Below are 16,689 nucleotides of genomic sequence, written 5' to 3'. Positions count from 1 at the left end.
TAGCAGGCTACTTGTCCTAATAGGCAAAAGTTTGGTGGTTTGTTGCAAAGCTGAAGGAGGAGATGGGGATGTTACTGTGACGCTGGGCAATTTTACAAGTGCGATGCTGAATTTGTGACCGTGGCCATGTCCTCTGTGGAGCAAGAAGTGGCAAGAACAGTACTGTAAGTGCCAGATGCTAGAACATGGAGTTTTTAACTAGCCAACAACTTGTGAGCGACCAGGTAGGGCACTTTTTCCGGATTGATCATAGCAAAGGACTGACCGTCATCAGTACGTGAAACCACGAGGAACTGTGGTGCAGCTGGGAGGTCCTTGAATCTTGAGGTTCATTCTGTTTAAGTTTGCTAGTGCTGCCAAAGATGCACTCCTTCTAATGCCCCTCCCCCCCCCCTCCTGCCCCCCCTCAGAGGGGGCGCACCCGCCTTATGTGATTGTTCACACCTCCCATACTCCGGACAGAGAGACCAATTGGCAATTTGGAAAGGCTGGCCTGTACCACTGCATACATGCAAACCTTAACTGTCGACCAGGGGCTGAGAATTACACATTAGCCATCACCTTTTACACATCAGATGTGTGGGCCGGCCTTCAGGAGCACACAGGGCGGAAGAAGAAACAGAGGAACCTCAAACACTGAAGTGGAGGAAGGATAGAAGAAAGGGAACGAAGAAAGAAAAAAGGAACTAAAAACAGTGGAGAGGCTGTTCTGATGTCTTTTACTGAAAATGCAGAACACGTTCCCAAAAATATCACAGACATTCTCCCCAGGGGAGAGGGAAAAAGAATAACGAGAGGATAGACATGCAGCATGGAAGAGAAAAGATGCTGCAAAGGCTGAAGCCCCTTGGTAGCCAAGCATCAACCCACCAATGAGTGGCGAGCCCCCTGGGGGTGGTTTTGTCACACAGTGGACAGAGGCAGCCTGGAGTGAGTGACATTTTGCCTCCCCCCCCCCCAAAAAAAAAAAAAAAAAAACAGCATACATGATCACAGAAGGACAGTTTAAAAGATCTGGCAATTTTCAACTTACTACCTGAATCTGAATACTGATGAACAATGGCCATACATTGAAAAGGCAAGAAACAGAAGACGAACAGAACCAAGAACTGATGGAAAAAGAACTAGTTCAAGGCCATGAGATTAACTGTTTTCAGTTAATCACAAAAGTTAAATCAGTAACACCCAAACAATGTTAGGTGAAAGAAGACAGTCTGACAACACGAAGGCAGCTGGAAATCACCTCCAACTGGGATTTTACCAAGAGTGCAATGTGGTATTTTCCCTTTGGCCTTGAAAATTCTCTAACGCTTAAAAAAAAACCTATTTTAGGCATTTACTGCTCAAAAAATTTACAAGCCTGTGTACCTAAATACCTTTTCTTTAAACGAAGGTTACCTTATGTGGATATTTCTTTCATCTACATTGAAGAAGTGACCCAAACACAGAAATGTAACAACATTTACCATGATATATAAACACTAATAATAAGCATGTAATGTGCTCAAAATTAATCTATAGCCTCACTTTAACTGGCAGGATTATACTTTTAAATATCCTTCAAAACCACAAAACATTGTTTTGATTTGTAAGCAAACATCCAACAGAAGAAGACATAGTATTTATGAATAAACTGTTCCAGCCAAATTATGGCATATGATTAATGTGAAAAGAGGTACTAGGAAAAAATATTTAATGTTCTGGATAACTTCTATTTTTCAATATACCACTCAAAGAAGGCAGTTTCATATCATATTTCATTGCTCTGTGACAGGGTATAAATTATAACAATGAAAACAATCAATTGTTGACAAATTTATTAATTGGATAGATAAAAAAAATCTACTCACCAAGCAGTGACAGAACACACACATAAAAGACAACTGTAATTGGCAAGCTTTCGGAGCGAGTGGTCCCTTCTTCAGGCAGAAGGGTTGAAGGAGAAGGCAGAGCAGTGAAGGAAAAGGAATGGAGAGGTCTAGGAAAAGAAGTAGATGTCGGGAAAGTCACCTAGAACCGTAGGTCAGGGGAGAATGTGTGAAGGCATAATTCATGTGATTGTCAACCTTTAAGCCATCAGTATAAATAGATTTTGAACCAGTAATTCGCCAATAACTGAGAGAAACAAACGCCAAAATGCAGAGGTGCCTAACATTAGCTATGGCAATGAAGAGATCCAACCAGATCTTTGGACAAGATATGCACCATGGGTGGGTTCATGAAGGTAACATGACAAGAGGGTTCATTGGAGGTATTATTATGTTCCTAGAGTGGGTCTCAACGACTATGTCTGGTAGTAGTTTACAATGGCTCTTTATTCCTTTGAGGAGGGTAAACCAAGAACAAAAATTACACAGAAACTAACTTCCACTCCTCCTGCAGGATGACACATACGCTAACAATCTGAACTCTGGCTACTGCCAAAGAGTCGGACTTACCGTATGGTAAGTCTCCCCTGGCCAGCAGTTTTGGGTGACTTTCCCAAAATCTACCCCTTTTCCTAGACCTCTCCAGTCCTTTTCTTTCACCCCTCTTCCTTCCCTTCATCCCTTCTGCCTGAAGGAGGAGCCACAGGCTCCGAAAGCTTGCCAATTAAGACCGTCTTTTATGTGTGTGTTCTGCCACTACTTGGTGAGTAGATTTTTTTTATCTGTACAATTAAATAAAAGGGTTTAAATTATGATTGTCTTCAATATGCAAATAATTGATGGCTTCAGTTAAATGTTAAGTTTTCCATTTACTGGCAATAATGATAACACTTTCACAGACATACAATTTGACAATTTGTTGCAGAAAAGAATGTGATGATTGATTTATTTTCAGTTCAAAACTTTGTTGGTGTTGGTGGCATCATTACTATTTAATTCATCTTCCACACGACAAATTTAGGGAAATATCTCACTTTAAGTGAATTTTTGTTGGTTTTTACAAGTTGAATGCAATGCCTGCAATGTGTGAGCTGCTACATAATCCTGCAGCTTCTCCTACAGATATTGATATATAAAATTAAATTCACATTTCTGTTTATCTGTATCACAGCATCTACCTACTTCCACACTTTCTGCAAAAAAGATGGCACTTTTGGAAGGTTTTCTCAAATCACCACTTACTTTTAACAAAGATATATATTTTAGGCATAAATCTAAATGAGCAAGCAAGCAACAAACAAAGACTTGTATCTTTTTAATCATGCAGTTGTTTCAACTGGTACAATGACTTGACGTACGACCATTCATTTACCAGTGAACACGCTACAGTGAATGAATTTTTAAGGGGAATGAAAGGGACTAAACATCAAGTTCATCAGTCCAGTTCTCTCTTTAATAGTTGAAGACCAAACGTTTGCAGGAAAAGAAAAGAAAGGACTGCCTTTGTGGTTCATAGCTTGTTTGTAGTGACCACAGAGAGCCATTCCTTGTTTCAAGTCTCCAAAAGCTGAAGTTGTAATGTTGACCGCAAGCTGTGTCCTTGCATCCTCATCTCCAGGGTTTCCATTTCGGTAGCTTTCTTTGTTAAGGGATCTTGGAGTCTACATGAATACAACAGGGTTCCCAACATAACAGAGGCTACAAAGAAGATTGTGAATCATCAGAACCAATGGGTTCAAAGGATAGCATTGCCTTACAGCCTGCTTAGAGAGTCACTAAAGAATAGAATATATATATGTGTGTGTGTGTGTGTGTGTGTGTGTGTGTGTGTGTGTGTGTAGATGTGGTCTTGGATAATGGCAACACACAAATACTTTTGAGTAGTTCGTAGCCCCCAGAATGAGTGAAGGCATAATTCCTGTGATTATCGACCTTTGAGCCATCAGTATAGATATGAATATGAAGCTGGTATCTGTACAGATACCATTGGTGATCTTGCAGCTCTCAAAGAATAAAATTATAATGAAATCCAGACCTTTTAGCTGCTTATAGGCATTGATAAATATCAACTGGGACAGCTGAAAAATGTGTGCCCCAACCTGGACCTCCTGCTTACATGGCAGACACTACGTATGCGACTGAGCCACTGAGGACACAAACGATAGGGTGACTGCAGGGACTTATCTCTGGCACACTCCCTGTGACACCCACACTTTCCAACTTTCTGTCCACACACTGTATTTATAGTGACCCTCTCCACCATACTCATTACTCGCGGCAGTCAATCTACCGATTTCCGTAAGAGTTCGGGCAATGTGAGTGAATCCCCACTTAATCACTGGCCAGTAAGCTTTATCTATATGTAGATGGTATCTGTTCTTTCGGACATGTCGGAAAGAACAGATACCATTGGTGATCATGCAGCTCTCGAAGAACGAAATTACAAAAACTGCCGTAATGAGTATAGTTGGCATGGGCACAACAAATGGAGTGTGTGGACAGAAAGTTTGAAAGTGTTGGTCTCACGGGGAGCATGCCAGAGATAAGTCCCTGCAGTCGCACTATCCTCTGTGTCCTCGGTGGCTCAGACAGATAGAGCGTCTGCCATGTAGGCAGGAGGTCTCGAGTTCGAGTCCCGGTCTGCGTACACATTTTTCAACTGTCCCTGTTGATATTTGTCAATGCCTGTAACCAGCTTAAGGTCTAGATTTCATTATAATTTCATTCTTCGAGAGCTGCAAAATCACCAATGGTATCTGTACAGATATCAGCTTCATACAAATAAGGCTTATCAACCAATGATCGTCTTCAGTGCGGATGCACTCACACTGCCCAATTCTTACAGGAATCGGTAGATTGACTACCCCGAGTAACGAGTATGATGGGCAGGGGCACTACAAATATAGTGTGTGGACAGAAAGTTGGAAAGTGTGGGTCCCACGAAGAGTGTGCCCAGGGTAAGTCCCTGCAGTCACACTATCGTCTGTGTCCTCAGTGGCTCAGTTGGATAAAGAGTCTGCCATGAAGCAGGTGGTCCTGGTTTCAAGTCCCGGTCAGGGCACACAATTTTTCAACTGTCCCCGTTGATATTTATCAACACCTGTAAGCAGCTAAAGGTCTGGATTTCATTATAATTTCATCAATTTGGATGGCTTTTGAACCAGGAATTCGCCAATAACTGAGAGCAACAAATGCCAAAATGCAGAGTTGCCTAACATTCTCTATGGTAATGGAAAGATCCAGCCAGATCTTTGGACGAGATAAGCACCATGGGTGGGTTCACGAACGTAACATGACGAGATGGTTCAGTGGAGGTATTATGTTCCTAGACTGGGTCTTAATGACTATCCCTAGCGGGAGTTCACTATGGCTCTTTATTTCTTCGAGGAGGGTCAACAAAGAACAAAAATTACATAAGAAACAAACATCCACTCCTCCTGAGGGACGACACATATACTAACAATCTGGACTCTGGCTAGTGCCCAAGAGTCGGACAGAAAATAAACAATCTACAAAAAGCTTCAATTCCGGTCACTGTCTTACTTCGCTGACACGTAGCTGAGAGCTGTTGAGGGACTGCAGTGCAGCCAGTACAAGAAGAGGCCAGCTCGCAGTGATGTGAACTGCCTGCTGTGATCACTGTGTCTTGCTTAAATACCCATACTTCTAGAAGAGATGTGCTAACATCAACACACATGACCGGCAGGGGTGTGACTAAGCGGTACCACAGCAGCCTCTGGCTATGGCTATGGCTGGTGAGGCTCCTCACTCCCGGTACTCCCCCTGGTGACTTGCCAGTAACTTAGGCATCCAGTGATGTCATGGACATGTGCACGAGCGGCACCCTTCCTTGCCTGTGCAGCATAGTTGTCGTGCCCCTGCGCACCACAGCAGGGGGGAAGTGGAAGACAGTGAAGAGACTACATAAGAACTGCTGCCGCTGCTGTTGTGGTCTTCAGTCCAAAGACTGGTTTGATGCAGCTCTCCATGCTGCTCTATCCTGAGCAAGTCCCTTCATCTCCAAATAACTACTGCAACCTACATCTTTCTGAATCTGCTTACTATAGTCACCTCTTGGTCTACCTCTATGATTTTTATCACTCACACTTCCCTCAAATACTAAATCAGTGTCCTTTGATGTGTCAGAATGTGCCACGTCAACCAATCCCTTCTTTTGGTCAAGTTGTGCCACAAATTTCCTTCTCCACAATTCTACCAGTACTTCCTTGTTAGTTAGGTGATCAACCCATTTAGTCTTCAGCATTCTTCTGTAGCACCGCATCTCAATAGCTTCTATTCTCTTTTTATCTAAACCGTTTATCATGCATATTTCAATTCCATACAGGGCTACACCCCAGGCAAATACCTTCAGAAAAGACTTCCTAACACTTAAATCTATATTTGATGTTAATAAATTTATCTTCTTCTGAAATGCTTTCCTTGCCATTGCCAGTCTACAATTCATACCCTCCCGACTTCAGCCATCATCATTTATTTTACTGCCCAAAAACCAAAACTCATGTACTTTAAGTGTATCATTTCGCAATGCAATTTCATTAGTGTCACTTGATTTAATTCAACCATATTCGATTATCGTTGTTTCGTTTTTGTTGATTTCATCTTGTATCCTCCTTTTAAGACCTTGTCAATTCCGTTCAACTTCTCTTCCAAGTCTTTGCTGTCTCTGGCAGAATTACAATGTCATCAGCAAACCTCAAAGTTTTTATTTCTCCTCCATGAACTTTAATTCTTACCCCAAATTCTTCTTTGGTTCCCTTTACTGTTTGTTCAATGTACATATTGAATAACATGGGAGATAGGCTACAACCCTGTCTCACTCCCTTCTCAACCACTGCAGCACTTTCATGCCCCTCGACACTTATCACTGCCGTCTGGTTTCCATACAAGTTGTATGTAGCCCTTCGCTCCCTGTATTTTACACCTGCTACCTTCAATATTTCAAAGAGAGTATTCCAGTCGACATTATCAACACCTTTTTCTAAGTCTAAAAATGCTATAAATGTAGGTTTGCCCTTCCTTAACCTATCTTCTAAGATAAGTCGTAGGGTCGTATTGCCTTGTGTATTCCTACATTTCTCCAGAATCCAAACTGACCTTCCCCAAGGTTGGCTTCCACAAGTTTTTGCATTCTTCTGTAAATAATGTGTTAGTATTTTGCACCCATGACTTATTAAACTGACAGTTCAATAATTTTCACATCTGTCAGCAACGGCTTTCTTTGAAATTGGAATTACTACATTATTCTTGAAGTCAGAGTATTTCACCTGTCTCATAAATCTTGCACATGAGGTGGAACAGTTTTGTCATGGATGGCTCTCCCAAGGCTCTCAGTAGTTCTGATGCAATACGTATACCCCAGGGCCTTGTTACAATTTAGGTCTTTCCGAGCTTTGTCAAATTCTTTTTGCAATATCATACCTCCCATCTCATTTTCATCTATGTCCACTTCACTTTCTATATTATTGCTTTCAAGTCAACTCTTTGTAAAGGCAGTCTATATAGTCCTTCCACCTTTCGGCTCTCCCTTCTTTGCTTGAGCTACTGATATTCATACAGCTGCTTCCCTTTTTCCCAAAGGCCTCTTTAATTTTCCTGTAGGTGGTATCCATCTTTCCCATAGTGAAACATTGCTTCTAATCCTTACATTTGTCCTCTAGCCATTCCTGATTAACGATTTTGCACCTCTTGTCAATCTTATTTTTTATCCGCTTTCACTTGTTCCATTGGCTGCATTTTTAAATTTTCTCCTTTCATCAATTACATTCAACATCTCTTGCGATATTCAAGGAATTCTACTAGATCCTGCCTCTTTACCTATTTGATACCCTGCTACATTCACTTTTTGATCCCTGGAAACTACCAATTCATGTTCTTCTGTATTCCTTCCCCTGCTCTAGTCACCCATTGCCTAATGTTCCTTCTGACACTCTCAACAACCCCTGGTTCTTTCCAACAACCCCTGGTTCTTTCAACTTATCTAGGTCCCACCTCCTTAACTTCCTATATTTTTCCAATTACTTCAGTTTTAATCTGTAGTACATAACCAATAAATTGTGGTCAGAGTCACCATCTGCTCCTGGAAATGTCTTGCAATTTAAAGTCTGGTCCCTAAACCTCTGTCTAACCATTATATGATCAATCTGAATACCTTCTTATGTCTCCAGGTCTCTTCCACATATATGACTTTTTATAATTCTTAAACCAAGTGTTAGTGATGATTAAATTATGCTCTTTGCAAAATTCTACCAAGCGGTTTCTTCTTTCATTCCTTTCTCCCTGTCCGTATTCACTTACAATTTTTCCTTCTCCTACTACTGAATCCCAGTCCCCCGTCACACTTAAATTTTTGCCTCGTTTGACTATCTGAATAATTTCTTTTATTTCATCATAAATTTCTTCTCTCTCTTCATCATAGATGGTATGTAAACTTGTACTATTGTAGTAGGTATGAGCTTCATGTCTATCTTGCCTAAGATAATGTCTTCACTATTCTGTTCATAGTAGCTTATCTACATTCCTATTTCCTTATTCATTATTAAATCCACTCCTGCTTTTACTACTATTTGACTTTGTATTTATAATCCTGTACTCACCTGACCAGAAGTCCTGTTCCTTCTGCCACCAAACTTCACTAATTCCCACTACATCACAATACCAGTGCAGCAGGGCCTTTTTGGTTGATGTAACAAGGCCAGATCAGTCAATCATCCAGACTGCTGCCCGTCTCCAGGAACCACACATCTGGCCTCTCAACAGATACCCCTCCATTGTGGTTGTACCTGCAGTACGGCCTTTTGTATCACCAAAGCATACAAGCCACCCCACTGACAGCAAGGTCTAGGGTTGACATAGGGTCCATGCCACTAGAACACTGAAACCGGGTCATCCAAAACGGAGGTAAAGGTTCTGTCAGTGAAAAGGATATAATGATTTCACTGGGTAACTGCATACACATATTGCATAATTTAGCAGTAACTGGCAACGTCCAATTCATAGGGGAAGAACCCCACCCTCTACAAAGAGGTAGTCCACAGAGCTCATTCATAAAGTCTGGACACAAGCTATATACTGTAGTGGTGAACTGGATCCAGTAACTGCAAAGCTGAAGGGGCTGCTGATCCATAGATCAGACACCCACATCCCACATAGGGTAACACTATTGCTATGCACAGACACAAGAGGGTGGTGAGGTCCCTATCCTACATGTGACTCAGCAGTGGAGTGTGTTAAGTTTCAACTGGCACTTCTCTTTAAGCTGACATATGTGCTACCCATGTCAATCGAGCACCAAATAAAAGTCCTATAAGCGAAAGAAATACACCCACGCACGCACGAGAGAGAGAGAGAGAGAGAGAGAGAGAGAGAGAGAGAGAGACTACCACATTTAGAAGTTCATTACGAAAACACACTAGAATAGAGATTGGTATATTACCTGCATACCCACCAAAATAATTAACTGTAGATTTCTACTGTTTATTCTTTTAGCAATTCACCATAACCTGCTTGAAAAATAAGAGCTACCATCTCTTATATTTTAATTTGATAATTTGTTCTTTCACATTCCTTGAAAGTAAACTAGGTTAAAAGAGGTTTCAATAACATTGTTTTGAAAGCAGTTTCACTGGAACTAACAGAAGAGTAAGGTATTCATCATTTGGATTTGTAGATCCTTATGTTGACCGTGTTTGCAGTTAAAATTGTAGGACGTGAGGTCCGCCTGTTATGCAAAACACTGTTTCTTCTCAGTACCCAAACATGTTTCAGCACCACTGTGCCATCATCAGTGGGTTTCCATTTTATTTATTCTGTAATGTGAACATTTCTATTAAATGATCACAAAATTATGTCGATGTTTAGTTCAAACAATAGTTCATGTCTTTTGTTAATACCTTTACACTTGGTGTACATGATTTTTCTGGATTATTTACAACAGATAGCTTGTCATTTGCAACCAAACGATGTTGATGAGAGATTTTTCTCAGAGTTAACCTATCGTCTAGAATGTAATTTAGTTTGTTGCGATATTTCATGCCTAGATTCATTTTTACTTACATTTTCGTGTGGCAAGCTCTTTTATTCTCAGCATCATGGCGAGTTGTCATAGTGCACATGTAAATATAACACGCATTTTCCACAAATAAGGTCATAAAAACACTTTTCACTTCACCAAAACACAGTGATTTTGTGGTTTGTTGTGTGTCCCAGCCCAGTCAGTGTTCATTTGTTCACCAGAGTGTTCGGTGCCAAATTTGAAGTTTGTTTACATTCTCTCTCTCTCTCTCTCTCTCTCTCTCTCTCTCTCTCTCTCTCTCGTGTGTGTGTGTGTGTGTGTGTGTGTGTGTGTGTGTGTGTGTGTGTGGTATGTTTGTTTTTGTACTGTTTACATAGTTTTTGATTAAACTTGTCTACCATATGGGTATCATAACCATTTTCCACTGTTATTTCTTTTACTGTGTTTAGTTCTTGTGTGTAGTTCTGTTTGTTCATGTGTGTTCTGTTTACCGTATTTACTCGAATGTAAGCTGCACTTTTTTTCCGGTTTTTGTAATCCAAAAAGCCGTCTGCGGCTTAGAATAGAATGCAAAGTAAGTGGAAGTTCTCCAAAATGTTGGTAGGTGCTGCCTCAACTAACTTCTGCCATCGAATGTATGTAGTGCTACACAGGCATGCTTTGCAGGCACAAAGATAAATACTGGCACCAAAACATCTGCATCAGTAAATAAAATTAAAAAAAGGTAGAATACGAGATTTTTTCTCCGCCCCAAGTTTCGACCATTGCATTTTCATACATTATCCAACAAAGTAAACAGAAATTCCGTATCATTCATCTTCGAATGTAACAGCCTTTCAAATATTCGTAGCAACAAAACAATTTCTTCACACAAAAATACCAACAATGCACAAGGCTTTAGGATTTTTGCACAAGTTGATACGCTGGGTCGCATTAAGATTTCAAGTAGCGGCACCTATTGCTTCGTGGAATTTTGTGAAGTGCTTGTTGGTGTTAGTGAACCATAATGAAGCGCTTTCATTATAGTGCCAAATTCAAGAGGGGAGTTATTTCTTTTGCAGAACAAAGTTCTAATCGTGCTGCAGGTCTGCAATACAGGATTGATGAGAGCAACGTCAGACGATGGCGACTACAGAGAGTGAAATTATTTGAATGTTCAAGTAGCAGAAAAGCATTTAGTGGGCCAAAGTGTGGCCTATATCATGCATTAGAAGTGATTTTAAATGAATTTGTTAAGGAACAGCGTCAGAAATTCCTGCCTGTGAGTGCTGAAATTTTAAAAATTAAGGCACATGAAATTGCTAGAGAGCAAAAATCGAAAATTTTAAGGCTAGTCGCAGCTGGATTGATCTGTTTATGAAGCGCTGGGGGTTTTTCACTTCGGAGACGAACTTCAGTTGCGACCGATGACCGTAGCAGTCTCGTCCCTTTAATCTCACAAACCAACCAACTTTAGTTGCACAGAATCTGCTGAAAAATTATGAAGAAAAACTTGTGGAATTTCAGTGCTTCATAATTAGGTGGTGCACAGAAAAGCAATACCTTCTTGGTCAGACAGGAAATGCTGACCAAACTCCTGTATATTTTGACATGCCATCAAATTATATGGTTGACACCAAAGGAAAGAAAGACATAAGTGTTCTTACATCAGGGGGTGAAAAACAGCAGATTTCCATCATCGCTTGCTTGCACAGCAGATTGACATAAATTACCCCCATTCATAGTTTTCAAGCGAAAGACTTTACTGAAATCTGAAGTGTTTCTAAAAACTGTAATTATACGAGCAAACAAAACTGGGTGATTTTCGGAGGACATGGTGGTGAAATAGATTAGGCGTGTGAGGAATCGTCGTCCTGGCGCAATGCTTGGTTTATGCAGTCTGTTGGTATTAGATGCGTACGCAGGCCATACAACACCTGCAGTAAAATAAAGATTAGAGGAAAGCAAAACGTACTTGGCAGTAATTCCAGGTGGGATGACGACAATTCTGCAACCATTTGACGTCTGTTTGAATAAACAATTTAAGGACAAGATTAAATGTATGTACACAGACTGGCTTTCGAAAAGCGACAGACAACTGACACCAACAGGACGTGTAAAACGCACAAGTTTGTCCCAAGTGCGCCAATGGATTTATGATGCATGGAAGTGTGTTCAAAATCACTTTGCAACAAGCATTTAAAAAATGTTTGATATCCAATGCACTAGATGGTACGGAGGACGATGCTCTGTATGAAGAAATGAGCAACAAAGAATCGAGTGATAGTGATTCAGAATCATGCTAGTATGTTAAACATTTTGTATAAGATGTATTACAAACCTAGTAAAATTTTATTTTAAATTTCAGCATTTAATTTCTAAGTTATTTTCATTCCTATTTTATAAGCGTTGCTACTCTGTGTTGCACAGGATAGAAAAGTGTGGAGAGCTGCATCAAACCAGTCTACAGACTGAAGATGACAACAACAACGACACACTCTGCATTTGAAGTCATCACTAAAAATCTACTAGGGAAATCCGACTGGCAAGACTGTTTGGGGTGTATGTCAATATGACCAACTCTATGTTCAGAATTTTTTCCTACCTGTGACAAGAGATGGTTGCTAATAGGAACTTTTATGAATCTTGAATAACATGCAGTATTCTCTTCACCATAAGAATAATACGAACATAAATATTATGTCATGTATTCTTTCGTGTTTGCTGCTATCTCATTTAAATCCTGTCTGCCTAATAAACTACGAAACTAGAGTGAGACAACAGCAAATGCGGAAGAATATACATGTCAGGTCATGTTTATATTCGTATTATTCTTATGCTGAATAGTGATACAGTCAGAAATGAAGCACAGCAACTGACTAGATTTTTAAATCTAAGATGACTAATTTCTGCAAAGATTTTCAAATGGAGAAAAATTTTCACTAAACTCTCGTTCAGAACATCTTCTGTCATACGGAGTGTATTATTTGGTTCTTGTTGATCATTATCAAAGAAAGCAGTAGTGTAAGTAACAACAAATAGCAGTCACTTGCCACTGTTTCGCTAATGAGACAATTCCTCTCTTTTTTTTTATTGCAAGCAGTGGTAGTGCGCACAAAAGCAAGCCGTGCTGCGAGCGGCGACAGGTCGTAAACATTTATTACCAGAATGCACGAACAATGCATGACACAGTACAATAATGCATTTTCAGCTTAGAGTGACATAAACACCTATAGCAAAGAGAACGGCACATATCAGATCAAAGCAAAATAAGCAAACGATTCAAACCAGATGAAGCACATGAAAAAGGATGGGTACCCGTATAAATACGGATGCACAGCAATGGCTACCTGGTAAAGCTTAACTGCTAAGCTTACGACTCGAACCAAACTAATGTAGCTGTATCCTCATCCATTCGACCTAAATTGCATCTCACGTTACAAAGCACCAAGTTTGTTTCGATTTGGAGGCGCGATCTAAATCTTTTCTCTCCCCTTGAATTTCGGGTCTCAAATTTCAGGTGTGGCTTACATTAGGGAATTTTTTTTTTTTTTCCCTTAATTTCAAGCTTCATTTTTCAGGTGCGGTAATATGGTAATCTATGGAGCATGAATCTGAAGTGTGCTTGCTTATGTGTCAATTGTTGATTTGACAGGTTGTGAATGGTGGCGTTTGTGGTTGTTTGTTTCCTGAATATTGTGAAGTTGTGTGTGTTGTTTGTTTTATGTATGGTGAGATCTAGAAAACGTAGTGTGTTGTTAGTTTCTGTTTCTAATGTGAAGTTAATTTTTTGGTGTAAGTTATTTCATAGTGTAGCTGTTTTTGTGTGTATGTGGTTCATCAATCAGGCATATTATGCCATCAACATATGCCTGATTGATGAACCACATACACACACAGGACAGCTACTGGGCTGGGACACACAACAAACCACAATCACACTGTGTTTTGGTGAAGTGAAAAGTGCTTTTACGACCTTATTTGTGGAAAATACGTGTTATATTTATGTGTGCATCACGACACCTCACCATGATGCGGAGAAGGGCTTGCCACATGAAAACTTAAGTAAAAACGAATCTAGGCACGAAATATCGTGACAAGCTAAATTACATTCTAGATGATAGGCTAACTCTCAGAAAAATCTCTCATCAACATCGTTTGGTTGCAGATGACAAGCTACCTGTAGTAAATAATCCAGAAAAATCATGCACGCCAAGTGTAAAGGTATTAACAAAAAGAAACGAACTACTGTTTGAACTAAACATCCACATAGTTTTGTAATCATTTAATAAAAACGTTCACATTACAGAATAAATAAAATGGAAACCCACTGATGATGGAACAGTGGTGCTGAAACATGTTTGGGTACTGAGAAAAAATGCTGTTTCGCATAACTGGTGGACCTCACTTCCGACAAATTAGTAGAGGTGGGTTTTGTTAATGTTGGTTTGTTAATTCATTATGAAGAAAATGAACTACGAAACCACCGTATACTCAAAGACTGAAGAAAAAAGTGATTGGTTCTTTTAGCTTTCTACAGATGCCAGATGAAAAGATAGGAAATGCAACAAATGTGTTTCTGCCGCCTTTGTTCACATCTAGGTATGTTGCCATTTGTTAAATGAAGTTTTTCTTGTATCTTTATCTTATTTTATTTTATTTTAATACACAGTTGCTCATCTAGTATAAATTTTCTACAGTATAGTAGCTTTAATTTATATTGAAGTGCTGTTGACACTTTCCTGTTTATATTGCCACATATCTCAAAGATTATCTGAAAGACTACCTGAACGTGAAATGCACGTGCTAGCTGGTAACAGCTTTCAGCCCTCATTGCTTCATTTTCGGTGTTGTGAAATGCATGTAGTGCCAGATGCTGCACTTTGTTGTAATCCTGAGAAAATAATGTCAAACTTTTAGTAATATGTAAGTCAAAATAATGAGCAACTTGGATACTCAAAAATCATCGGTATTTTAGTGATTATTAAGATCAATAATTTTTAGATAATTTAAAACAAGTACTTATGCATAATTAACATACCTTCTTGAAAAAGAAATGATTTGCTAGATGATTTAGTACCATTGGATTTGTTGAGTCTATTGTATATGCTTTAGATAACATCTGAACTCCTGTTCGGATAGATTCTGGTTCTTGTTGATTTAATTTTAAAATAGCCAATCCAACAAGTGCCCCAACACATTGTGCATCCAACTGCAAGGCACGTTCAAATGCCAACCTTGGAACATAATATGTATTGCACACATAATTCACAGCGGGTCTACAATTAACATTGAGGAATAAAACTGCAGTGGACAAGAGGTAATTTATTCCACTTTTAGAGGGCAAAGGTAGCTCCACGTTTATAATTTATACAACAGAATACATAAGTCTCATTTCTATGGATGTAATCTGAAACCAAATTGTGAAAATGTGGACAAGACTACAAGAAGTTAAGCAACTTACACTACTTGAGACATTTAGTTATAACACCAAATCAATTCTCAAAAACTTTCTGAATTAGGAGACACAGCCAATTCCTTTCAAATTATCATTCACTACCTTGCATTCATAAAATTCTTATGCTGTTGTAAATATCACATAGCAATTTGATATCAATGACAGTATCCTGTATGAAAAGCTGTAACGTAAGCTGTAAAGATACAATAAAATAAGCAGCGGTGCACAGTGTGTATGCTCTTTTTTTATTAATGAAGGGCAAATGAAAGGGATATGTAACAAATGTTTCACAAAAAGGAATTTTAAGATATATTCAGAAAATAATGTCACACAATTGTATACATGGCTATGTCATAAATATCAAGTTATCGCAAAAACTAAAATAGGCTAAAAGTGTGTGTGGTTGCTCATGTGCTGAAGTATTGTTTGACTTTAAATGTTGGCACAAAAATGCTGTTTGTTCGAAAGTGTTCCACTGTTAAGATGTAGGGAAAGAAGTTGTCAAGAAAAAGAGCATAACTGATTTGAGTACTCGATCAATGCAAGTGAAATCTTAACAAGGTAAAACAATGAATGTGTGTGTGTGTGTGTGTGTGTGTGTGTGTGTCATTTATTGCTGACGAATGTCTTAATGGCTGAAAGCTTTATTTGTGACAGTCTTTTTGTTGTACCTATCTGTGACTCAGCACCTCTGCACTATGTCATGGGAACAATTATGTAGTTTAGACAGAAGTCATACTGGCAATTGTTGTAAATAGCTAACACACAATAGTTTTGGAGATATTAAGGAAACATTTTCCTAAGCCGTTAGACATGTGACACTTTGCCAAAGGCAATTTTAGAACAATTTTTGATTTCACCCTCAAAGGATGATATACAACACATTTTGAATCTACTACTTTACTTAGATATACAGAGTGGCTACTCAATAACACTTTGGAGTAAAAGAGTTTAGTAACCATAGGAAAGCAAAATAAGCAAGGATTTGAATTGAAGAAGACAAACAGCTTTCAGACTACATAATTATTAGTCGATTTCACCTATCAATAAAATATGTACTACATGTCACTGTACAATATGTACATTGTGTAGACCTATTACTATTTTAGTGACAGCTGTGTTCTGGCATACATTTCAATACTTTAACATATGTCTCTGCGCTTAAAAATATAACTTCATGTTGCTGTTTCTTCCTTGCATGTAGCTCTAAAGATAAAGATTTTTTTTAAACTGAAAGTAATTCCACTCATGGTCTTGACAGATAATAAATATTACATTGAAGCAAAGAGACTATAGTGTTCTGCACACAATGCCCTTTAGCACAAAATTTCATCCTTAACACAGCTAATGGC

The 16,689-nt window shown here is 39.1% G+C and overlaps 1 protein-coding gene across 1 annotated transcript in view; it reads right to left on the bottom strand.

Moving 5' to 3' along the window:
- LOC126260963 (RNA polymerase-associated protein CTR9 homolog) overlaps positions 1-16,689 on the bottom strand; it is a 111,308-nt gene that overhangs the window by 75,561 nt on the left and 19,058 nt on the right. Inside the window, exons 5-6 of the mRNA XM_049958488.1 lie at positions 14,921-15,116; positions 14,666-14,773 (exon numbers count right to left, since the gene is read on the bottom strand). Coding sequence (XP_049814445.1) covers positions 14,666-14,773; positions 14,921-15,116 — 304 coding nt within the window. The remainder of the gene's footprint in view (positions 1-14,665; positions 14,774-14,920; positions 15,117-16,689) is intronic.

Source organism: Schistocerca nitens, chromosome 5 (assembly GCF_023898315.1).
Source record: "Schistocerca nitens isolate TAMUIC-IGC-003100 chromosome 5, iqSchNite1.1, whole genome shotgun sequence".
In the NCBI taxonomy this organism is placed as follows: Eukaryota; Metazoa; Arthropoda; class Insecta; order Orthoptera; family Acrididae; genus Schistocerca; species Schistocerca nitens.
Note: the sequence above shows the minus strand (reverse complement) of the source record. Positions and strands in the feature narration are given on the sequence as shown.